General features: G+C 43.7%; 1 protein-coding gene and 1 long non-coding RNA gene across 9 annotated transcripts in view; one reads left to right on the top strand and one right to left on the bottom strand.

The window, feature by feature from the left end:
* LOC115601777 overlaps positions 1–6868 on the top strand; it is a 28219-nt gene extending 21351 nt beyond the window's left edge. The window contains exon 3 of the long non-coding RNA XR_003989491.1: positions 6789–6868. This is a non-coding gene — a long non-coding RNA (uncharacterized LOC115601777). The remainder of the gene's footprint in view (positions 1–6788) is intronic.
* LOC115601769 (protein FAM219A-like) overlaps positions 1–20030 on the bottom strand; it is a 93073-nt gene extending 73043 nt beyond the window's left edge. For 4 of the 8 annotated variants that reach the window (XM_030472159.1, XM_030472160.1, XM_030472161.1 and 1 more), the window contains exon 1: positions 19903–20030. In XM_030472159.1, coding sequence (XP_030328019.1) covers positions 19903–19962 — 60 coding nt within the window. In that variant the 5' untranslated portion in view covers positions 19963–20030. Of the gene's footprint in view, positions 1–9026; positions 9857–11249; positions 12091–16377; positions 16812–19902 lie in introns of those variants that run through there. The other 4 variants (XR_003989482.1, XR_003989481.1, XR_003989480.1 and 1 more) reach the window with 4 other exon arrangements.
* Between the last annotated feature and the right edge of the window lie 5951 nt (positions 20031–25981).

Below are 25981 nucleotides of genomic sequence, written 5' to 3'. Positions count from 1 at the left end.
GTATCAATCCATGGCCCAGGAGCATCAAGGCACTGTCATATTTCCCATCCATCACTTCATATATGTTCTGCAGAAATGCACAGGACTCCATAGTAACAAACCCCAGCTGTGAGAAGACATCATTCCCACAGCAGCTTGGCTGGAGCTGCCTTTTTGCATGAACACACTTTGCTTCTGTGCATACTAAATGGATGCATTTCTCTCTATAGCTCATCCACCCAGAAAAAACATTTATTTGACTAATTAGCCTTTTCCTTGTGAATGCCTAGGAGCACACTGAGATTCACCATGGGCTTTCGCTACTGGAATTCACTTGGCAATTTTATCCTTTTTTACAAGCTTCCCTAGACCTATGCATTCAGCTTTGACCCCGACATCAAAATCTCAGCTATGCGGTGTAACCAGTCTCAAGCCAGATGATGTGAACAGAACAGAATAGTTCAGTTGGAAGGGACCTACAATGATCATCTAGTCCAACTGCCTGACCAAAAGTTAAAGTATGTTATTAAGGCCATTGCCCAAATGCCTCTTAAACACTAACAGGCTTGGGGCATCTACCACCTCTCTAGGAAGCCTGTTCCAGGGTTTGACCACCCTCTCAGCAAAGAAATGTTTCCTAATGTCAAGTCTGAACCTCCCCTGGCACAGCTTTGAACCATTCCCATGCATCCTGTCACTGGATACCAGGGAGAAGAGCTCAGCACCTCCCTCTCCACTTCCCCTACTCATGAAGCTGTAGAGAACAATGAGGTTGCCCCTCAGCCTCCTTCTAGACAAGCCCTAAGTCCTCAGTCATTCCTCATAGGACATGCTTTCCAGCCCCTTCACCAGCTTTGTTGCCTTCCTCTGGATGGCTTCTAGTCCCTTAACATCCTTCTTAAACCATGGGGGCCAGAACTGCACAGAGTGCTCAAGGTGAGGCCGCACTAATGCTGAATACAGCAGGATAATCACCTCTTTTGACCGGCTGGTTGTACTGTGATGCACCCCAGGATGCAGTTTGCCCTCTTGGCTGCCAGGGCACACTGCTGATTCTTATTGAGCTTATTGAGGCTGCTGTTGACCAGTACCCCCAGACCCCTTTCTGCAGGGCTGCTCTCCAGCCATTCCTCTGCCAATTTATACTTGTGCCCAGCATTATTCCATCCCAGGAATGGAACCTGCAAACCTCACAGAAGACTCTCATGTTCTCCTCCACATCCCTCAGGCTCCAACTTAAACATTCAGTTTTGGAGCCCATTATTTCAAGGAAGATGTAATCCCCACAGCAGTCCTATAAATAAAAGGTAGAAGCTTCAATCATCCAGGAACACTGGAAGAATAGGGCTGTTCAGTAAAGAAAGGGGAAGACTAAGGGATATAATACATGTCTTCAGATACAAAGAGGTCTGCCAGAGAGAAAAAGGGAGTAATTTTTTTTCCATGTTTCTGATCACCAGAACAAGAAACAATTACTTTAAATTGCAGCAGGATTGCAAGGAAAACTGTAGAGGTAAGGCTAAACAGCTGTGCATTTGCCTGATGAAGTTATGGAATTGCTGTTACTGGAGGATTTTAAGCCTGGTTTAGAAACTGATTTGCCATGCAGAAAGTCAACAGAGATGATCTGGATTTGGTGCAAGCTGATAAGATCCCTGATCTTTTTAGGTGCCTCTCTCCATCCATCTTAATAAGAAAGAAGCCTGCTTTTAAGCCAGACTCATTTAGGCAGAACACCAGTTTATCCCAGGAACAAGAGGTTCTCCAAACTCCCCTACCCACTTCTAAGGACCATGGCCAGCCTTCACCTTCCCTCTGTGTGAGCTGAAGGAAACCATCTTTTTTTCTAAGTCTCACATGTTGAATGAACTCCAGAATCATATGGTGACCAGAGCAGAAGGCTCCCCAGGAAGATGTGGTTGGCACTTTTCATCAACACATGCAAGCTGCTGGATCCAAAGCACTAACCACTCATCTCAGCATCTCCACCCCATCCATACCAAAGTGAAAATAAATGGCATTTTGGTGACACAGCAACTAATGCACTGAAATACACTCAGATAGCTACTGACTTAGTTTCAAAAAAGCAATAAACAACAACTGTTTATTGACTTTCTACTAACTCTGCCAATGCACCACTTAGAACATTGCTGTTTTTCTTTTCTGAGCAAATGCTGAACAGATCTTATTTAACAGTAACAAATTAGGCCTGCAATATCCACTACAGGTTCCAGATTTTGAACCCGATTCCTTTATAATTGTAAGACAAACCAGTATTCGAAGCCATTTTATTCAGCAATTGAAAAGCCAGCAGTGTTAATATTGCTGCATGATTAAAATCCCAAGTTCTATTAATTAAATTGAACCAGAACTGCATTGAGATGACTTTCTACTGTGTACACCTGCAGTCAGTGTAGCTCAACTCACTGGCAGATAGATAACAAGGAATTTGGATCTTTGCTTTGTTTCAAATGGGGGCAGAAGTGCCAGTCTGCCCTGCATGCCACAGTGCTTGTGTTGAAATGCTCCCTTGGAGCCCCAGATGTGAAGGGTCTGCCCAACTGCCACATTCATGCTGAACAAAATGCAGCAACCAGAAAGGTGTAAGCTGTGGAAAGGGAAAATGACATTTCAGAGGTCTGTTTTCCTAATAAAAAATTATATTTGCAGCACAGGGAAGAAAGTCCCCTTTTTTTAGATGATGATGTATGACTAATCCTGGAAGTAAGAGAGGAAGCACCAACTCAGTAAGTAGACCAAATACTTTGGGAAAGCAACTGAGTAACATGGAAGAAAAATGGGAGTAATTACATGATTTCTGTTAAGATTTCCCTCTGAGAAACCAGCAGCACAAGCAGCCCCTGGTTCTTTCCTTTCAATCATGATAGAGTATATTTAACATCTTATTTCCCTTCAGGCTCTTCTCACACATAAGCACCAGCGATAATCACATGCATTTATAGGTTTGGTATCTTGTGCTAACTTTACATGACTTAAACTGGATCATTAACATTACAAATTAGAGAAATGCCATACTGCACTCCCCACTGCTTGCAGCACTCGCCAAATGGCTGGCATGCAATAACTATTTAAAACCAGCTATTAACTGAGGTATGCTTTCAGGATGCTCCAATACCAAAACATTTCCTTCCTTGTAAAGGATATATACATGAAGGCATTACACCTTTCCTTTTGTACATACAGCTCTGAGGTGCAATATGACACATATGAGTATTTAAAGCAATAAAGCATCATTAAGTCCTTGGAAGCTGTTGTAAGTCAGTTTAGGAACTGGCATCTGGCCAAACCAGGATCTCAACACACACACCCCCACACCCCACCCCCCCCCAAACAACTTTACAACTACTCTTTAAACCTCAATTCGTGAGGGAGGATATCCTCAAAACGATTAAAAAATGGAAGGATGAAGGCAGGAACAGGAACCTGGGCTCTTTGTTACATGCTGTAGCTGCATTGAGACAAGGAAGTACAAAATGAAATATAATCCTTTGTAAATAAAAGCTTGGTGGCTTTGTAACAATAGCAATGGAAAGTACCTTAGGTGAATATTTCATAATAATCAGCCAAAACTGGACTAATGGTTGCTGACATAACAACAAAACTTTCCAAACCTAAAAAGCCCAACCAAAAGAACATAATAAGGATCTTTGTATAAGATAAATCGTTCTTGTATATCCTTATATATCTGTATATATATATCTATATATCTGTATATCTTATACAATCGATCCTTGTATAAGATAAAATGTGGGGCGCCATTTGTGGCATATCAAAAGGCACGGACTCAGGTCGGTGAGGATTCTGAGACAAACTTTATTACAATCAAACCCCTTTTATACCCTCATTCGGTACTTTCCTAACATGCCTGGGCATGCCACGCTTAATCTCATTGGATTCTGTGAAAATCCCATAGGTTAAACATGCGTACAATAGTCCAATCACAATGCTGATCACACGCTGTTCACGCGGTGACAGTTCAGCCTCCTTGCTTCACATCTGGCCTTCAATTAAAATTCTTTGTTACACTCCCTGTTTTTCAACATCCTGGCTTATCTGTTTCCCAAGGCTTATTTGGTATCAGGGCCTCATAGCTTGTATTCAGTGTTGCTCAAGTTCATCATGCAGATCCCGTCGCCTTCACCTCCCACAGTAGCTGACATAGTTTTAGAACCTTATGACCTTTGTACAATATTTATTGTAAGCAAAACAGGACTGTAGATAAAGAGTATCTGAAACTAGCAGATGTTCAGGATGTGCTGTAGCTAAGTTAACTGATAAGTAGAAGGACGAGGAGAAATCACTCACTTATGTCAGCAGTGTTACTGAACCAATTAAGCTGGTGCAAGCATTTATCTACTGCGCATGCTTCAAAGACTACCAGAACAAGAGTTCAAGGAACAGCCAAGCGATGAAGATTGTTGGAAGAAGTAAAACGACCACCAAAGACCACTACCACGTTGTTACACGCATGCAAAAATGGGCGTGGAATTATGCAAAACGATTCTCGGAAAACTAATGAATATGTATGATGTTTGTTTATCGGAAATGTAATGAATATGTATGTTAAGTAACAATATAATCACAGTCTGTTTGATGCTTAAATGGGACACATTAGGAGACGATATCCCCTGTGTCTCCCAGCACTGCAATAAAGAATACCTGCTTGTCAACTTAAACTTCATTGGTGAGTTCTTAACGAGTTCTATGAATCAATTTGGCACCCCAGGTGGGACCCTCTCTGCTCAGCTGCAGGATGCGCTGAGAACAGGGCTCCCTAGGGCCCCCGGGGAATTTTCCCGGAGGGATCCCTCGACTCACTCGGGGAGAAGACAAGGACCATCTTTAAGAAGGTATTCTTTTGTAAATATTGTTTTGTTTCGGTTAACATTCTACAAGTTGTAGGAGATGTGCTGTGTGGGATTCTGTCTGAAGTTTGGATTTTGATAGGTTAACCTTTTGTTTGGAGCCTTCCATAAATCGAGATATATAAATCTTGTAGGCAAGGCATATACCCAGTTGCTAGTGCCCGATTGGTTTACATTTGGATTTGTTTGGAACTCTGTGACTTGCCGGTATTTGACCTAGTTTTGCGGATTATCACAGTAATGATTTTGGTATTGACGATATGATATGGTTAAGGCTGTACTGTATGTTGTGATTGTGTCATTAATAGTTGTTTGTCTAATTGAATTTTGTTTGTGTTTTAGGTATTGTAGTTGTGTGGAATGTGTTTGTGGGATCCCTTGTGTGTGTGTGTAAAATTAATAATGGGAAATCAACAGAGCAATGAAATATTGAAAAAGAGTCCTTTAGGGCGTATTTTAGCTCATTGGAAAGAATTGGGAGGAGCCCCAGGAGGTTCGGTCAATAAGAAAATGTTGGTAAAGTATTGCAATCAGTGGTGGCTATTGTATACTTTGGAGGATCAGGAAAAATGGCCTAAAAATGGAACTTTGAACTATAATATGTTACTGCAGTTGATGTTATTTTTAAGACGACAAGGAAAATGGGATGAAGTAATGTATGCAGATATGTTTTTCATGTTAAGAAACCACCAGGAGTGGCAGAAGGAATGCAGAATTAATATAGCTCCGCCAGATCCCTTAATTTTATCTTTGGAAAGGGACAGGGAAAAACAGAAACCTAAGTTGGAGAGGTGTTGTTTGGGTTGTGATATTGGAGAAATGTGTTTAAAATTAAGGAAAAAGGAGGAAGATAGGGTAGAAGATTATGTATCACCGAGACCTCCAAGAGGAGCGTCCCCTGCCCCGAATCCTTTTGATACTGACAAGGAGGAGGGGGTTGCTGTTGCTGACAACCAAGCAGGAGGATCTGAAAATGTTACCCCAATTGCTGCACGCATTCATAGTAAAACAGGACCGGTAACTCAGGCACCTTTAAGACAGTCAATGGGACCGGAGGGTCGGACGAGAATAAAAGTGAATTTTTCAATGGGAGATTTGGATGCTTGGAAGTTAGCTGTGAAAGACTATCGAGATGATCCAATAGGAGTGGCAAAAAGGTTTGAGTTGATTGTTAAAAGCCAAGATCCTGACTGGGGAGATATAGATGTAATGCTGGATGCATTAACTGAAATGGAAAAACAGCTGGTGTTAAAAACTGCCTGCACTCATGTGAGTGCTCAGATTACTGCAGGAGCATTAGCAGGCAGAGTGGAAGACCATATTCCCACCGCAACACCAGACTGGAATTATGATGAGCCTGCGGATTATGCCACTCTGAAGAGATATCAACATTGGATAAAATTTGGATTGGAAAATGCAATTCCAAAAACAGTAAATTGGTCAGCCCTATTTGTTATAAAACAAGGGCAAGCCAAAACACCGACTGAGTTTTTGGATAGGTTGAGAGAAGCAATGCAAGAGTTCACTACATTAGATCCCTCCTCAGAGGAAGGGAAGCACCAGATAGCCAATCTATTTTTAGGGCAATCATCAGAAGATATTAGAAAGAAGCTTCAGAAGTTTAAAGAACCAGATAATTGTGATATAGAAAAGTTGATAGAAGAAGCATGGAGAGTGTATAGAAATCGGGAACAGGTAGAAAAAAAAAAACAGGGTCATGCCAGAGCCATGGCTACAGTGGCAGCTTTGGGACAAGTAGAAACCGGTAGAGGGACTAATATGAGAGGATGAGGCAGAGGCAGAAGAGGAATGTCAGGCAGGGGTAGAGGAGTAAATTCTTCTCCTTTGGGACAGGATCAGTGTGCATACTGTAGGGAAATTGGACATTGGAAGCGAGATTGCTCTAAGCTAAAGAATCTCCAGGTGGCTCCAGTGACTGAATTGGAACTAGACTGACAGGGACCTGGGGAATCTACCCTAGCGGATCCACTGGTTAAATTAAAGCTAGGGACTAGAGAAAAGGAGGTAGAATTTTTAGTGGATACAGGAGTAACCTATTCAGTGTTCAATCAGAGTTTGATCCCATGAGGAAAAGAATTTGTTACAGTTGTGGGAGCTAGTGGCCGCCAAGAAAAAGCATTCTTTCTGAAACCTTTAGAATACAAATTGGGAAAACAAATAGGAATGCATAAGTATTTGTATACACCAAATTCTCCAAAATCTTTGTTGGGGCGAGATTTACTAGAGCATTTGGAAGCAACTATAACGTTTAAGGAAGGAGAAATGGAATTAAGAGTTAAGGATGAACAATTAATTGAAATCCTGAGTTTATCTTTCATTTAACAGAAAAGCGAAAAAGAGGACCTCCCTGAAATAGAAGTCTTTAATCAGGTATATCTGGGGGTATGGGCATCTGAAGTTCCAGGTAAGGTGAAAAATGCTTTGCCTGTTAAAGTGGAAATAAAAAGGGGGGCCCGCCCAGTTCAGATAAAACAATATCCCTTAAAATTAGAGGATCGGGAGGGAATCAAAGAAATCATTGATAAATTTTTAGAATATGGATCGTTAATTGAGTGTGAATCAGAATATAACACCCCTATCTTACCAGTAAAGAAATCCGATGGAAAAAGTTATAGGTTAGTTCAAGATTTAAGGGCAGTCAACAAAATTGTGGAGGATATTCATCCAGTAGTGGCTAATCCATATACCTTGTTAACCTAAGTAAACAATAACCAAAAATGGTTTACTGTCCCGGACTTAAAGGATGCATTCTTCTTCCTGTCCTTAGCCAAAGAAAGCCAAAATTTGTTTGCTTTTGAATGGGAAAACCCCAAGACAGGAAGAAAAACTCAGTTAACTCGAACAGTGTTACCTCAAGGATTTAAAAACAGTCCAATGATTTTTGGAAACCAATTAACATGAGAACTAGAATCGTGGAATGCACCCACTCAGGAACTTCGCTACAATATGTTGATGATTTGTTAATTGCTACTGAAACTAAGGAAGAATGTGTACAGTGGACTGTTGAATTGTTGAATTTTCTGAGACTAAGCGGATACCGAGTGTCCAAACAGAAAGCACAATTAATTCAAATTCGAGTCTCTTATCTAGGATATGAAATAACAGGAGGACTTCGAGAACTGGGAACAGCCCAAAAAGAAGCCATTTCCCAAACGCCAAGGCCGTCCACAACCAAGGACCTTCAAACATTCTTGGGTATGACTGGATGGTGCCGACTCTGGATCCATGATTATGGTACACTGGTAAGACCGTTATATGAACTGCTAAAAGAAAACCCCTCCGTTTTGGAATGGGAGATATCCCCTGTGTCTCCCAGTGCTGCAATAAAGAATACCTGCTTGTCAACTTAAACTTCGTTGGCGAGTTCTTAACAAGTTCTACAAATCAGCATCCTATAGAAAATTACAGTGCATCCTATAGAAAATTGCAGTGCTCTGCTCAGCCCTAGTGCTGCTCATAAGGGACCAGTGTTGCTGTTTTGGGGCTTCCTAAACAAAGATGCAGTGTCTAGTTTAGCAAGGAGACATTGTCTATTCCGCACTGGGTACTGTTCTGCTGACAGGCAGGGTACACCACAAAGTGACCACACACTAGCTGTATAATATGCAGAGTTTATTAAACAAGCACACTAAAGCCAATAAGCACACTAAAGCAAGCACACTAATGTGAATTAGGTAAATATCTCCCTATATATATAGTGAATAAGTACAATAAAGCAAATCAGAGATATAGGTATATAAGTACTGAAGAAAGTTAGCAATGCATTAAATCATTACTACATAGAAAGAACAGAGATTAAGAAGAAATACATCACCAATTACCACTGAATCATCATCCAGGCCCACACTTCAGGCTGGGAAGCCCCATTGCAGCTGATGCCAGGAGTCTCGGGTAATTGGGAAAATTCCTACGCGGTGCGTCCACCCATAGGTGAGGCTTCTCCCATGGCCACAAGAGGGTCCCGCTTTTATACCCTTAGAAAAACAGCTGGCTTTATGCCAGATCTCTAATTGTTTACTCATGGGCCCGTGCAGTTTCTCATGATCTCACCGTTGTCCGCTCTGAGAGCGTTGGCCAGGCGCCTCGGTGCAGCCAAGTATGAAGGTCATAGAACAGCTGCACACCTGTGTTTTCCTGCGGCAAACAACATACTTTGTTATGTCTCTCAGTCATCAGAGAGAATCAACTCTCAGCTAGGTTCCCATGCATTACAGGTACTCAGTGGAAGCCTCCACAAATCAAGCACCCCAATGATTGTAACTTTAAGCTATTTATACATTTTGACAAAGGAATCAGTGTCCATTGGTTGAGAGTTACACAATTTATTCATTAATTAATATTCCACCCCTTATTGGTTAAAAGTCCCTCTCGCCTCTCATGCTAATCAGGCACCATGCTCAGTCTTTCTCTTCTTTTGAGTCAGTGAGTTTCTCAAGTCAGTGACTGCACTGCCCTCTGTAAAAGTTACCTTTTACCCATCTACTGCCCATTTTCTTCTGGGTAGTCATCCAAGGGTTGGGGCCTGCTGTTCCTCATTATCCATACCTTTCAACAGACCAAGGGCTCCAATCAGTGATTCAATGTCACAGCTATTACTAGTATACCTCTGGGGCCACTCATTCTTTTTCAGTTAGCAGTTAGGACTCTTATTTTAAGAAAGGCCACTGATTTTTACATATTCAATTCCTATACATGGGAGATGAATGAGGTCTTGCTTTTTGCTCCCAGAATACCCCTGGCACCTTTAATCCAATCCCTCAGATCCTTTTCTGAGCTGATTGTTCTTCCTGTTCACTCCTCCATCGATCATTCTTCATCCTGCTTTTCTCCTGTACCTAGTAAATCCCCCCTCTCTCTGAGGGCAGGGGTGTCCAAGCCTGAAGGCTCTCTGACTGAGCTCTCAAGTCAACGGCAAAACCCACACAACCGACAGTGCTGCCTGCTGAGTGTCAGCTTGATGTCGGACATTTCTGGAATGAAAATGAGATGTGTGAAGACTGCAGAACTTTGTTCAGCCTCTGGATTCATGTCTAAACCACAGGCTGCCCTCTCCATCACATACCTACTTTGCATTTGCCAGACCTATTACCCTTCAACCCAAGGCACCCTGGGCAGGCTGTTTGCCATCTAGACAAGCTGAGTTTGTACGCCTCCAAGTTTACTCAGCCTGCACTCACAAGCAAGGGCTCAGAGGGATCTTGTGAGGGCTTTCGGCAGGGAATCGCCACATCTCCCTCCAGCTACTCAGCCAAAACTCCCTCAGGAGAGTTAAAGTCAACAGCATGGAAATCTCAAGTACTCAGAACCCTGGTTTCTAGGGAAGTTGAAGATCTGGGAATGCTGCAAATGCAGTCAGGATGTTAAGGAAAGAGGAAATACCTGTGCAGGGATTAAGCAGAAAATTACATTAACAAATCACAAGTCTCACAGGCCAGACTGTTCCCCAAACATTTTAAAGGTTGAGCTCAGTATACAGGTTCCTATCATCTTCCTTTTTCAGCAAAATGTTTTTCCAGAATTGCCTGGCAAATGGCTTCATGCTCTTTGCTCAGTTAATTTCAGGAACTTACTCCTTTCTCATTATCATCCAAACTACTGTAATTCAGACAGAGCTCCCCAAAGTTTTAATTACGTTACACATCCCTGATCAATGTAGAGTCACCTCTCTCCCAGTCTGTCACATCTGACAATTTCTTCTCCCTATAAGTCTCATTCATATAAGAAGCTCACTGTCCTGGGTTCAGCTATAGCAGTCATTTTTCTCCTTCTTAGTAGCTGGTGCAGTGCTGTGTTTTTTAACTTTCAGCCTGGGAACAATGCTGATAACACTGATATTTTTAGTTGTTGCTCAGTAATGTTTACTCTGACCAAGGACTTTCTCAGTCTCATGCTCTGCCAGGGAGGAGGGGAAGCCGGGAGGAAGCAGAGACAGGACACCTGACCCAAACTAGCCAAAGGGGTATTCCATACCACAGCACGTCATGCCCAGTATATAAACCGGGGGGAGTTACCCGGAAGGCCAGATCACTGCTCGGGTCGGGCTGGGTATCGGTCGGCGGGTGGTGAGCAATTGTATCCTCTCCCCTTGTTATTTTCCTTATCATTATTATCACTGGTGGTAGCAGTAGTGGTTTTGTATTATACCTTAGTTACTGGACTGCTCTTATCTCAACCCCTGGGAGTTACATTCTTTCGATTCTCCTCCCCATCCCTCCGGGAGTGGGGGAGGAAGAAGGGGGGGAGTGAGCGAGTGGCTGTGTGGTTCCGAGTTACGGGCTGGGCTCAAACCATGACACTCACAATTAAAAGAAGAGCAACACATAGCAAGCAAATAAAAAATGAACAACTTTCCTACTAAGGTACCTTCTCAGTTGTAAATTTGGAGGCTAGGTCCACATTTGTGTCTGTTTCTTCTGCTGTGCGCACTGTATATGGCAAAGCGGAGACTAGAAAAGAGTCAACAAAAGGTAGGAACAGGGTCTTCTGCAAGGGTTTCAATTTGGTTTCTAAGTTGCTTATAGAATTAATACAAGGGGAAGCATTAAGAAAACCTCATTACCATTGAAGCCTTTCAGCTTAGTGAGGATGGCTTAGACAATACATTCAGATACAGGAAAAGATGGTTCATATAAAGTTTCTGTAAGAAAGGTCCCTCGAGCCTGGTTCTACCTCTTTGTCTTCACCACTTTCAATTAACACTGCAGGTGGGCACAGAAACACTTTCAGCTCATTATTCTCTTTTCAAATACCAGTGAACATGAGATATTTAGCTGAAACAGACCTTTGTACTTATTTTAAATTCCATTATCATTAAGAAAACAGGTATGGGAAGGAGATACTGTTTTCCTTACCTATTAGTTCCATCTTTATCAGGGCAGAAGCAGCTTTGTGAATTTATAATTTAAGGTTTGCAACACCTGCACTGCTGGAAAAAAGGCTATCTAAAATGTAAATCTTAAGAACAATTATAGCTTGAAGTTGAACTCAAGCACTTGACTTATGAAGGCACAAATCAGGAACATTACTAGCTCCAACATCCAGAAGCCTCCTAATGAAATAAAAAACAGTAAATAAATTTGAGTCTCTCCAGGTGATAATTCTCATTATCTGACTATACAAAATAATGAGAGAAGCACTGTCCTGGGTTCAGCTGTAACAGTCATTTTTCTCCTTCTTAGTAGCTGGTGCAGTGCTGTGTTTTTGACATTAGTCCAAGAACAATGCTGATAACACACCAATGTTTTTAGTTATTGCTAAGTAATGTTTACCCTGATCAAGGACTTTTCAGTCTCTCATGCTCTGCCAGTGAGGAGGGGCACAAGAAGATGGGAGGAAGCAGAGACAGGACACCTGACCCAAACTAGCCAAAGGGCTATTCAGTCCCACAGCACATCATACCCAGTATATAAACTGGGGGGAGTCACCCGGAAGGCCCAGATTGCTGCTCAGGTTGGGCTGGGTATCGGTCAGCGGGTGGTGAGCAAGTGTATTGTGCATCACGTGTGTTTACTGGATTACTTTTTTTCTTTTTCTCTTTCCCTTTTTAGTTTTATATTCTCTCCCCTTGTTATTTCCCTTATCGTTATTATTATTAGTGGTAGTAGTTTTGTATTGCACTTTAGTTATTGGACTGTCCTTATCTCAACCCGTGGGATTTTTGAGTGTGTCAAAATGTATTTGTGATAAGCATTTATTGTTTCAGATTAATAGTCACTCGTCACAATGTTAATTTATTTGCTTGGTCTCAGAGTTTCATTACATCACACCTTACTTGCAGCGAGCATTTGCTGGTTTAGTGTTTATTGGCTTTGGGGCCTGGGCTAACGTTCTCATTTCACTGTACTTCATGATAATGGCTTGTAATAAAATAGAATCATTGATCATGAAACTGAGCTGGTATGCATTCTCAGTGTGGCCATCACCTCTATACTTTCGGAGGCATGTAATGGGAATTATTAACAATTACACATCTTCTTCCCCCCCCCCCCCCCCCGAGGGTCAACCAATGAAGGAGACATCCTCTCACACCCTCCACTCTCCCACCAGGCTATTTACAGCAGCATTTGAGAATTTTAGAGGTTTTGAATATCCTTTTAGTGCCCTTGCAACCAGCCTGCTCCTTTTGCTGGGAATCTGCGTGTTGCTGAATATGCTGCATGTGTTTTACCTACAGCCATATCACCCTGAGAATGCCCAATCTCATTTGATCTCAGAAGCTAAGCAGGGTCAGGCTTGGGTCTTGTCCAAGGTTAAATGACTATCTAAGAATACCACCAAGAGATCTTCCCTGAGGCAGGAGAGTCACAAGTGGCAAGGTGTGTGGGATAGTATAGGCAAGCACCTAGGCCAGAGGACCCCTCCAGTGCTTTGGAACTTCACCCCTGAACAAGTGCAAATCCGGAAAAATTAGCAGAACACTTTGACAAAGGGTGCTGTCATCCTGGCAAAACCAGAGAAGGACAAATCACTGCAACATGCTGGAGCTTGGCCCTGCTACATAAGGAGCAGGAAAAAAGATATCTCTGGATCTGATGGCAAAGCAACAGACAACACGGCTGCTCCATCCAAAGCAACAAGCACAGCAGCTATTCCAGCTCCAACAATAGACATTGCCACCACTCCAACCCCAGTAGCAGGCACTGCAGCTGAACCAAAGGACCAATCCATTCCAATATCAGTTGCCCCTATAAGCAAAAGGAAAAGCAAACGAGAAGCACAAAAAGCAACTCGCATAGTGAAGGAAGATGAAGACCCAATGGACAAACTAGAGGGGGGGACATCTGAATGAGAGGAATTAGTACAAGTATCAGAGGAAGAGGTAACTTCTCGATCCCTGTCCTTGATTGAGCTACAGAATATGTGAAAAGATTTCAGCTGTCTTCCAAATGAGCACATAATCACCTGGATGCTCCAATGCTGGGACAATGGGGCCGACAGGCATGAACTAGAAGGTAGGGAAGCCAAGCAGCTGGGATCACTTGCTAGGGAAGGGAGAATTGACAAAGCGATTGCAAAAGAGAAGTGAGCCCTCAGCCTTTGGAGGCAGCTCTTGGCAGCTGTGAAGGAAAGGTATCCCTACAAGGAAGATGTTCTATGTCGCCCAAGCAAGTGGACTACAACGGAGAAAGGCCTCCAGTACCTGAGGGAATTAGCTGCTCTAGAGATGATCTATTGTAAATTGGACACTGGGAATACACCCATAGATGCAGATGAAGTTGAATGTACATGACCCATGTGGCAGAAATTTACACACAGTACACCATCATCACATGCCAACTCATTGGCAGCAATGAGCTGGAGGGATGCAGCGGCCCCAACAGTGGATGAAGTGAGTTGTCAACTCTGGGAGTTTGAACACAATCTCTCCCCTTCCATCATTTCAGCTGTGGAAAAACTGCTGTCCCAGGAGTTCAAGAAAGACAATCTATCCAGCTCCCCACGTGTACAAACCCACATCTCAGCTATTAACAGAAGGCACCCTATTGCTCAAGAGGGAAGATATAGGAGGTACACACCATGGGCCACCCTATGGTTTTACCTGCGGGATCATGGAGAGGACATGAGAAAGTGGGATGGAAAACCTACCTCAGTTCTGGAGCAACGGGTGCGTGAACTGAAAAGGAATACAATGGTCAATGATGATCCTCACAAGAAAGTTGCTGCACCAGTCTTTGGTGACCAGTTTCCCACATGGAGTGGAAGAGCTGATTTTACTCTGACTCCTATTAAAAGGAATTCTAATCCCTTAGTACAAGAAGTAAGTGAAGAATCTTATGACTGCTATTAGAGGGGGCCTGCCTCCAGCCAGGTGGAGGAGAGGCACAATCGGGTTTACTGGACTGTGTGGATCAGATGGCCTGGCACATCAGTCCCACAGAAATATAAGGCTCTAGTAGATACCAGCGCACAGTGTACTCTGATGCCATCAAGCTATCAAGGGGTAGAACCCATTTATATTTCCTGGAGTGACAGGAGGATCCCAAGAGGTGACTGTACTGGAGGCTAAAATCAGCCTGACTGGGAAGGAGTGGCAAAAGCACCCCACTGTGACTGGTCCAGGGGCTCCATGCATCCTTGGCATAGACTATCTCAGGAGAGGGTACTTCAAAGACCCAAAAGGGTATCGATGGGCTTCTGGTATCCCTGCCTTGGAGAAAGAGGAAATTAAGCAGCTGTCTACCTTGCCTGGTCTCTCAGAGGATCCTTCTGTTGTGGGGTTGCTGAAGGTCGAAGAACAACAAGTGCCAGTCATGGCCACAACAGTGCACCAGTTGCAATATCACACCAACCAAGACTCCCTGATTCCTATCCATAAGCTGATCCGTAGACTGGAGAGCCAAGGAGTGATCAGCAGGACCCGCTCACCCTTTAATAGCCCCATATGGCCAGTGCCAAAGTCTAATGGAGAGTGGAGACTAACAGTAGACTATCATGGCCTGAACGAAGTCACACCACCATTGAGTGCTGCCGTATTGGACATGCTAGAACTTCAGTATGAACTGGAGTCAAAGGCAGCCAAGTGGGATGCCACAACTAATATTGCCAATGCATTTTTCTCAATCCCTTTGGCAGCAGAATGCAGGCCACAATTTGCTTTCACTTGGAGGGGCGTCCGGTACACTTGGAATCGACTGGGTATTGCTGGTGTTCCAGAGCTTCTCCCTGTTCCAGTGCAGTCTGGATCAGTCCATGGCAGATGGTAGGGCTGTGTTTCCACCCGTGATCACTGCTCGGGTCGGGCTGGGTATCAGTTGGCAAGCAATTGTATCATGCATCACTTGTGTTGTTTGTTGGGGTTTTTTTCCCCCCTTTTTAGTTTCATATTCTCTCCCCTTGTTATTTCCCTTATCATTATTATTAGTGGTAGTAGTAGTAGTTTTGTATTGTACTTTAGTTATTGGACTGTTCTTATCTCAACCCATGGTGTTTACATTTTTTTTTATTCTCCTCCCCACCCCTCCAGGAGCAGGGGGCGAAGAGCGAGCAATCAGCTGCATGGTTCTGCGTTACTGGCTGGGCTTAAACCACGACAAGCACCAAAGCAAGCTTGTCATTAGCTGTTAATTGAAGGCACTTTCATCAAGTGCTGCTTAAACCAACCACTACCTTATGTGTATGTTAGAGCCGTACTAAAGCCATCTCATTAGGTAGGTCCCTGCCCCCAGCACCACAGCTCTGAGAGAGCTTCTGATGCTTTAGATGAAATCTCTGTTTTAAAAAGTTCGTGTACGTATAGCCTAACCTCTGGGCATATCTTCAGCATATTTTACTACATACAGATCTATCTAAACTGGTGCTGTCATGATGTACAAACACAAGATATCCAAGTGTGTTATGACCTTCAAAAGAGACAGCAGATTCCTGGCTCATTATGATGTATATGATGATATAATGTACCAACTACACAAATCCTAACATCTTAGTAAGCTAAGTGCAGCTATCTCAGGACATGATTTTAGGTTCCTTTGCTCTTTACTACTCTCTCACATACCTTCTTTTCCTCTTACCATCTCCCTCTCCTTATTCCCAAACCTTTTATTTTCACCCATAAGTAGCTCATCGCCCATGGATGGGAGCCCATTAGTCTTGAAGAGACTCTTGTTGAGATAATTCCTGGGTGAGACATTTCACTTCTTATGAAGCAGCCAGCCTCTACCCTACCTGTAACCTGTGCTCTAACCTGACAAAACATATAGGTTTTCAGTTTACTTTAAACTGGTTACATTTCCATTTAATCTCTTCTCTGTCTCTACAACTGTTGAAGTAAAAATACATATTTTAACTACTTTACCTCCAAAGCAACATTTCCAATCTAAGTTACGGGACCACGTGATCAGTATCCACGTCTGGAAATTAAGCATCATCACAAAAGCTTCTGTAAAGTGCCTGCAGAACCATAGTATTTAGTTGAGGGGTGTGATGTGGGGTGATCCCAAGACAGCACACGGAGGTGGCCCGAGCTGAACAGAACAGGGTCACAGAAACAGGGTCACAGCCAGAAAACACCCAAAACAACTCATGGTTCATCTATGCCACCGAGAGTGCAACAATTTAATTATAATCTGCATTCCACCCAGTTTGCACAGCCACTGTGATAAATATCATATACAAAGAATGACATTAAGATTACGTTATGTTTAATCACAGGATAGCTCATGTACACCTACCCTGTTTCTGGTTTGGTTTGGTTTGTTTTTTTGTTTGTTGGGGTGTTTTTTTTTTGCTTCTACTTCTGCAGTATTTGCAAACATTAGAAGCAGAGCAATGCAGTCAACACTGAGTATACAACTGTGCTTATACAAGGAAATGTAATTCAGTCAAATTTCCCACCTCAGTCACTTCAGTTATCAAGCAACTGTGAACTATTTCCTGTTTGTAGGAGAGCCAATAGACTTTAACATAGCAAAATTATATTCTGCTCTTACACTATATGTAAAATCTTTTCAGAATTGCTTTGTGCAGAAATGGATATTAAATTGCACAAGCAGTACAGTTTAGGGCCATTTACTCCAACTGCTCCAAGAGCTTTTCAGATATAACTACTCCCCCAGCTATAATGGGGCAGGGTTCAGGGAATTTGTAAATGCTTTTGAAATTTCCAAAAACATCTGCATAGCCAAACTCCAGTTTGAACTGCTAGTTCTCAGGTCTAGCTTTTACATCAAGCAAATTACAGTGGTAGCTGCCTGCTGCTATCATGCCCACAATAATTCTGAGGTGTTGACAGTGACCCATACACAAAGAGACAATGCGTGGCATCTTAATTATACAGGAGCTATGCCAAACATTTTCATTACAAACATGCCCAGAACCTTGAACTCAGACATTTCTGCTTATGCTGCATAAATATTTCAGTAATTCTTCTATATTTCCATCACACCAGTGGGTATCCAACTGCATTAACATGCCATGTTTTAAATCCAGAAATAAAAAGTACACCAAGTAGAACAGGAGCTACTATTGTGGTTCATACAGAGTCAAGACATATCTCACAAAAGCATGGCAGTAGGAGAACACTGATGCTGAAGTTGCATTCTCCCCCCACTTCAGTTTAACTCCTCACTGTCTCCATTTCCTGCCACATCCAGCAACAGCTGTACTGTATGGCTTCTCCTGAAGACCATAACTTCACAAAGGCCTGCAGAAGTAGCCTAGGTCTTGTACCATCAATACAGTTTACAGGCAGTAATTATCACAGTGAAGGTGTTTTCTAATGGGAAAAGAATTCAGCTCACTAACAATCAGCTATTAGGGTTTCTTACTGAGCCACTGGAAAGAGGACCTCCTGCTCCTTCCATCAGTGTGACTCCTTGAGACTTTTATCTGCAGATGATTAGTAAAAAGAGTTTGGAAAATCACTTTCCAGTCACATCCCCACAGAGAGCACGAACTAATAGAGGCAGGCGAAAACAAAATGGTCTATGATAATGACTTGAATTGAGACCTCAGCTATTCAGATGAGTCTCTTATTACAACTGTAATACGTTCCTCCTTCAACTGCAACCAACTGCCAGGCTGACAAGTCATTCACCCACAAATTGTGATATTTGCTCGCAGTATGTTTTGTATTTCTTCCACCACCTACAATGGCACAGCTCAGCTGGCAGCCCAGGCTGGCATGCTGCTTTTTCCTTGAAAGAGGAAGGGAATGGCTCTTCCAGCAGCATAAGCTGCCTTAACATCTGATTGTCTCCTCAGAGCTGTGATACTCACCAGTCCAGAGCCTGAGCAGCTGCTGCACTCCCCAGAGGGAAGGAGTGAGGCTGAGATCACACTCCACCTTGAACACACATTGACCAGCATGTACTGCTGGAGCCACATACAACTTATCAACTGGCCCTCAAAAGCAGGATCCAGCTCCATGAAGCCACTGCAGCCGGGCTACACTGATTCACAGATTCCATTAGCACAGCAAATCATAGAATCGAATCATAGAATTAATGAGGTTAGAAAAGACCTTTAAGATCATCAAGTCCAACCTTTACCACAGGACTACCAAGTCCACCACTAAACCATATCACTGAGGGCCTCATCTACATGGTTTTTGAACGCTTCCAGGGACAGCGATTCCACCACTTCCCTGGGCAGCCTGTTCCAATACCTGATCACCCTCTCAGTGAATTAAGTTTTCCTAACATCCAATCTAAACCTCCCTTGGCACAGCTTAATGCCATTACTTCTTGTCCTATAACTTGTTACTTGAGAGAAGAGACCGACCCCCACCTTACTACAACCTCATTTCAGGTTGTAGCAGTTTTGCACTAAGAACAGCTATAAAATCGGCCACAGAGAGCAGCATCCTGCAGCTTTATACCACAACTTACGCTAGACATACATATTTAACAGCTATCCCGTGCAGGTGTCTCGTCCCTGAGGAGCACCTCTCAGACCGGACTGCGCACAAACACTGCCTAATTCTTCCCCCAGATCTCAGGTATCTTGTAAGAATCAACTAAAATCCCACCACTCCTCTGCGCCTCCAGCTGTTCAACTGCTCTGACTGTCCGTCCTTCCCCAGACTGGCTCCTCAGTCTTACCGCCGCTCACCACTTTCCCGGAGCACTGCCCGCCCCGGCGCTAGAGCCCACCTGCCGAGGCAGCGGGAAACGCCCGTCCCATGCACCAGCCAGGCCGGGGCGCTCCAGGGTGCCGCTGCATTTGGAGAAGTCACATTTCAACCGAAGCAGAAACAGAGCCACTGCCGCCCCCCTACCCCCGCCCTCACTGCGGGCAGCTTCTGCTGTTACTACCGACAGCACCCATAGAGATACCGGGGGAAGGAGAAAAACAAGACAGAAAAGCCAGGCAGACAGCCGTGACCACCAGGCAATCAGAAATGACATAGCAGCCACCGCTGGGCACAACCCCGAAACTCGGCGGGGGCGCTGAGGGGACGACTGTTACATAAGGACCGCGGTGCGCACGGGCCTGACCTCAGCGGCGCCACCATCACCCCCCCCAGCCCCATGACGAGGCGGCGGCTCTCAGGGACAGTGCGGCTCTACCCGCCCCTCACCAGCGGCTGCATCTCGGCGCGAACAGCAGGCACCTGGAACCGGTCTATCTCCTCCATCATAATGGTGAAAGCAAAGCAGGAAGACAAGAAAGCAAACACATGGAAACTGCTCAAACGCCGAAAAACAACACAACGAGCACCATAAACTCTATCTCATCGTCACTACTAAAATGACTCAGCTTCTAAGTCTCACCGCCCCACCCAATATTTGCATATTCATGAAGAGGGCGTGGCTGTACTCCTCGAGGCTCTTGCCCAACTGCCGCTGGGACGTACCATTCCCTCCCTTAGGGGGAGAAAAGAAAGAAAAAGAAAAAAAGAAAAAGAAAGAAAAGAAAGAAAGAGAAAGGAAGAGAGAAAGGAAGAAAGGAAGAAAGGAAGAAAGGAAGAAAGGAAGGAAAGAAGGAAAGAAGGAAAGAAAGAAGGAAAGAAGGAAAGAAAGAAATAGACAAACGGCGTTTTTCGACCGGTTTGGCTGCATGCCACTTCCGGCGGGTTGCCGTGGTTGCAGCTATTAACTTCCGGCCGGTGGTTGGCCGCGAGATTGTGGGGTTGTGAGGAGTGAGCGGCAGGGGGGAGTTGCTGCGTCAGCCGCCATGTCAGCCAAGGTCGGCGTCTCAAGCGGGCATCGTAGACGGGCGGCGCCATGCTCCCATGTGACAGCGCCATGGAGACGTCACCACCGGCGCCGTGACGTCGCCCTTCAAATGGCGTCACTGCAGTGCCTTGTGCTGCGGGGCGATAGCAATTCCCATTAGGGAGTGTCGTTCTGCGGCCCTGCTCTGGCTCTACCGCCCTCAGCTCCTGCTCTGAGTGGGTGCCACAGCGTCACTTGTGTGACACCAGGTCCACACTGACGTCACCATTCCCAGCCACACATTACATGACCATGCATAGCCTACCTCATTTCCCTCCAGGGTGCCCTGCAGAAGTGTAGCACTGCAGGGCTGGGTGGGACATGGGAGCTCAGCACAGCCCCTCCTTGGCACTGCTTCCTGTGTAGTTATGTCATGTTGTATCACTCTGCACTGAGGTATGTCATGACCTTGCCAGTGACACACTGTATGTTCTGTGGCACTTCTATACATTGCTGCCCTGTTCGGGCAAACCAGTGTGTCCCAAAGCTGCAGCACCACGCACTGTATCACTGTACTGTTGCATCCCTGTGAGACTACAAAGGTCTTTGAACATCATTATGTTGCGCCATTTCGTCACGGTTATGGCATGTGGCACTTCCCTTCTAGGGCAGGTTTTAATGCACTTGAGATGTCCCCAGGCTCTCAGAAAATCTTTAAGCTGTTAGCCGAGAGAAGAACACATAACCACTCTAAGGAGGTTATATGTGGTGCTTTATTCCGAGGCCCCGGGAACCAGGGGTACCCACCCAAATCTGGTTCCGAAGACCGTTACAACGTGCTCACAATTTATCCTGTAAAGTATTACATATGCATCACCTTTCCCACTATGCTGATACATATTCATGACCTATCCCTGCTTCGTATTATAATGAGTACAAAAGTCATTTCCATATGTTCTGCGCTTGCGCAGTGCCTCCTGGTGGTCGTGGGCAGGGGTCTCAAGATGAAGTAAGTAGTCTTCCTCAGATGAAGTAAGACGTCTTCCTCGCTGTGTACTTTTCACCTTTCGAATCCTGGATAGGTTCCAACGATGGTGCTTGCACCAGCATTCTTCTTATCTCTTTCTGACTGGTACTGGTATGCATCTTCGTTTCTTATCTTAAAGGTTCTGCTTTGAAGTAACCTGGGGAGTACTGCTTCGCTTGGATAGTCTCATATATTTATCTCCACATCCTAGTTACCAAACTTCTCTGGACTGTTAGCAACAGGCTTAACGGAACATAAATCAAGCAACTCACAAGTCTAATTACTCTAAAGCAACTCACAAGTCTAATTACTCTATATATATATCTAACATTTCCCCCCTTTGAAAATACTTCATCTTTTGCAAGTATTTTCACTCATGTAGTAGTTTCCTGATAGGTAGGAGGAGGAGTTATTGGGTGTCGTGGATATTCTCGAGTCACTGCTCCAATGATTTTATGTGTCCAACTGGTATTCTGGGTTATTTCTTTTCGAATACAAAAATATACCAAATAGATTGCGAGGAACACAAGCAATAGGGTAAACACTGTCTCTATGAGGGAATGAATCCACCCAGTAAGGTGGATTCCCAATCCATCAAATAATGCTCCTACCCAATTTTGACTTATTTCTTCCTTTTCCTTTTCAGCTTCCTTTTCAATTTTCCCTAATTGAGCAATGTCATATTCTATATCTGCAGTTACGTTTGGTATATGTACACAGCAGTGATCGATTCTATCTTTGAGATATCCACAAACACCATGTTCCTTTAACAGCAATGTGTCTAATGCCATTCTGTTTTGCAGAGTCATTTTGGTTGTTGCCTGTAATTGCAAATTTAGATCCCTAAAGCCTTTTTTAGTCACCTTGGCCAATCTCTCAGTTTGTCCAATTAAATTATAAATCGCTTCCCTATTGCGATATGCAGCTATTTGAGCAAAAAGGGATTCAAGTGCCCATCCTACTTTCACTCCTGTCTCAGGCTCTTGCCAAGTGTCATCTATATTGTCTATATCATCGTCAATACTTCTTTTGGTTCGAATCTGCAAAGTTTCTAGTTTGCCCCTGAATGGGGAACGTTTCCAGATTGGACATAAAGTGGGGAGTCCTAAGGTAATTTCCCGCACTGGCCCTGTTATTGGAAGGTGAGTGGTCCAGGTACCATCACTGAGTGCCCAAACAAGATGTCCCATGCTATGTATCATCAAATATCTGCAGTTTATTCCATCAGCCAGGGCTTGTATCGTTTTTCCTCCAACTTTAAATCCTTGGCATGCACATCCTGCTTTTAAAGCAATTCTAATTGGGGCATTGCAATCTTTTCTGGATCAGTATCACAATCCATTATCCTGGTGCAATTCCACCAAGGAACATTTTTAACAGTATCTAGACTGACTCTGTTTAATGACAACAGGTTCATATTTCCTGCTATATTATATTTCCCTGACCATCTGAGACACCAAGATGTGTTTCCACCATACCGAAATTTTTGTACAATACTCAGTGACCAAATTGTATCCCAATTTTGTTCCAAATTGTCCTTTGTTTGACAGTTCCAGGTTATTTCTTTTGTCTGTGTTTTTACTTCAATTTCTTCATCATATATACACTCACCTACTCCTGGTCCTTTCTGTGTGAATTGAAAGTTTAATTGCTGTTCACACCATGATTTTAATATAGGGCCCATGAGTCCCTTTCTGTCATATTCTGTTTTTGTTACGTTTTTTATCACCTCTATCTCCTGACACTTAACTGTCTTGTTTTCTTCTGGGAGTGGTATTGTTATTATTCCCCACTCAATTGGTTCTCCAGCTGCTTTTGGTATTGGGAGGCATGCCGTTATTCTGCTTGTATTTTGCATTTTTGCAAAATCTTTGATTAATCCTATCATTAGATTTTCTTCCGGATCACGCTGGGGTACCTGAATTATCTGGGGTGATTCGGTCGGTTTTATGGTTCGCCTGACTCTGGTCTTAGTGATATACACTATTCTTTCACCGTAGTCTGCACTATTGTTTGTCTTAATCAGACAACGATATCTTCCCTGCATTTGTTCGGTCAAATTAGCTATCTTTAATTTAGTCTCTCCTTCAGTAAGATTTCGTGAACGGAATCTGTTCATTATTTTACTCCTAGATTGCCAATTTTCCTGCAACTCCTGCTCATGTCCTACCAATCCTTTATCCTTGCTGTCAAAAATTACCTCAGGTGCTTCAAAATTTTCCGATTCCTTTTCCCAGATAACCCTTATTAGTTCTCTTCCCATTGGCATAGTAAACCTGCAAGACAGAGTGGCATTTTGTCCAACAATATACGTCACCACCTCCCTTTTCAATGAAACTTCTAAGGAACCAACAATTATTATAGGTAAGACTGACCAAATCACAATTACAGTGCTATACATATAACACGACATCTTATCTGCATTTCAGTCTCAGCTTCGTAGGTCCTAAGGCTTCTGATTCCCAATGTTTCGGGACTTTCTTCACTCTAGTGTAGTGAATCCAGGAGTTAATTCCTTCCACTTTTACAGCGGTGAAGGTAGTTAACAGCACCAGGTACGGTCCATTCCACCGTTCCTTAAGTGGTTCCTCGCTCCAATCACGAACGTAGACTTGGTCTCCTGGCTCGATCTCGTGTACTGGAGTCTCCAACGAGAGCGGTCGGTTCCAGATCAGGGCACTACGCAACCGGATCAAAGTTCTACTGAGAGATAACACGTAATTATGTACATCCTGAGTTCCTTTGATATGTACATGTGGGTTTGGCTGGGGAGCCTCATATGGCTTTCCAAACAGGATCTCATATGGGCTTACCATCATCCCACTTCTAGGCTTAATTCTGATCCTTAAAAGGGCTATTGGTAATGCCTGTGGCCATTTTATTTTAGCCTCCTGGCATATTTTGCTTATCTGTCTTTTAATTGTTTGATTCATCTTTTCTACCTGTCCACTGGACTGTGGCCTCCATGGGGTATGAAGATTCCAGGATATTCCTAACAGTTTACTGACTTCCTGAACTATAGTTGCTGTAAAATGCGGTCCTCTATCTGATGATATACCCAACGGGACTCCGAATCTAGGGATGATCTCTTTCAACAACCATTTCACTGTTTCCTTAGCCTGATTGGTGCGACAGGGAGAGGCTTCTGGCCATCCAGAAAAAGTGTCAACCCCTACTAACAAGTATCGGTATCCCTGTGTCTTGGGTAATTCCACAAAATCAATTTGCCAATAGTCACCCGGCTCCATACCTACCCTGATATGTCCCATTTCTACTTTCCTCTTGACTACTGGGTTATTTTTCAAACAAATTTCACATTTAGATCCTATGGATTTTGCCATTGTTAACATCTGTGTAGAGATCATTCCTCGTTTTAAATATGTTACCAATGCCTCTGCCCCCCAATGACATTTTTGATGTTCGGTTTGTAAAATTGTACGCATGATGGCAGGTGGTACCACCACTTGTCCAGTAGCGGTTACGTACCATCCTTCCGGATTCAGTCGAGCCTTTACTAACTCAGCCAATTTAACATCTTCTTCTGAATATCTTGGTTTTTGGTTCATATAATTCTGTAATGGGCTTACCTTCGTTGGTATCAGAGCCATAACTGTCTGTACCTGTCGTGCAATTCGTCTAGCCATCCGATCCGCAAATGTATTTCCTTCGGCTATCTTAGAATTTCCTCCTTGATGCGCTTTACAGTGCATGATAGCCACCTGTTCTGGTAATTGCACAGCAGTTATTAAATTCAGAACTTCCCTTTGGTATTTTATATTTGTCCCTTGTGAGGACAGGAGCCCTCGTTCCTTCCATAGAGCTCCATGTATATGGACCACACCGAATGCATATTTCGAATCGGTCCATATATTTACCCGCTTCCCTTTGCTCAGTTCTAAAGCTCTGGTGAGAGCTATTATCTCTGCCCGTTGTGCTGAAGTCCCTGGGGGCAAAGCTTTTGCTTCTATTAGGGCGTTTTGTGTGGTTACTGCATACCCAGCATAACGGACCCCACCTTCCACAAAACTGCTTCCATCAGTAAAAAGTTCCTGGTCAGGTTGCTCAAGTGGGGCATCCTTCAAATCGGCCCTCGTCGCATATGTATATTCAATCGTCTCCACACAATCGTGTTCTAATATGCCGTCCTCTGTAGTTGTACCTAGAAAAGCTGCTGGGTTCAACAAGTTAGTTGTCTTTAGAGTCACATCATCTTGTTCAGTTAATACCGCCTGGTATTTCATCATCCGACTTGGGGATAGCCAGTACCCCCCTTTTTGTTCTAAAACAGTCATTAAGGTCAATTTTCTTGCTTCTTGTATTAATGTCACTGTTGCTGCTACTGCTCGTAGGCACGATGGCCATCCAGCACTTACCAGATCCAGCTGTTTGGAGAAGTATCCCACTGGTCGCTTCCAGCTTCCCAGTCTCTGCGTCAGGACTCCCAATGCCAATCTTTGTCTCTCATGCACAAACAG

The sequence above is a fragment of the Strigops habroptila genome, chromosome W (assembly GCF_004027225.2).
Source record: "Strigops habroptila isolate Jane chromosome W, bStrHab1.2.pri, whole genome shotgun sequence".
In the NCBI taxonomy this organism is placed as follows: Eukaryota; Metazoa; Chordata; class Aves; order Psittaciformes; family Psittacidae; genus Strigops; species Strigops habroptila.
Note: the sequence above shows the minus strand (reverse complement) of the source record. Positions and strands in the feature narration are given on the sequence as shown.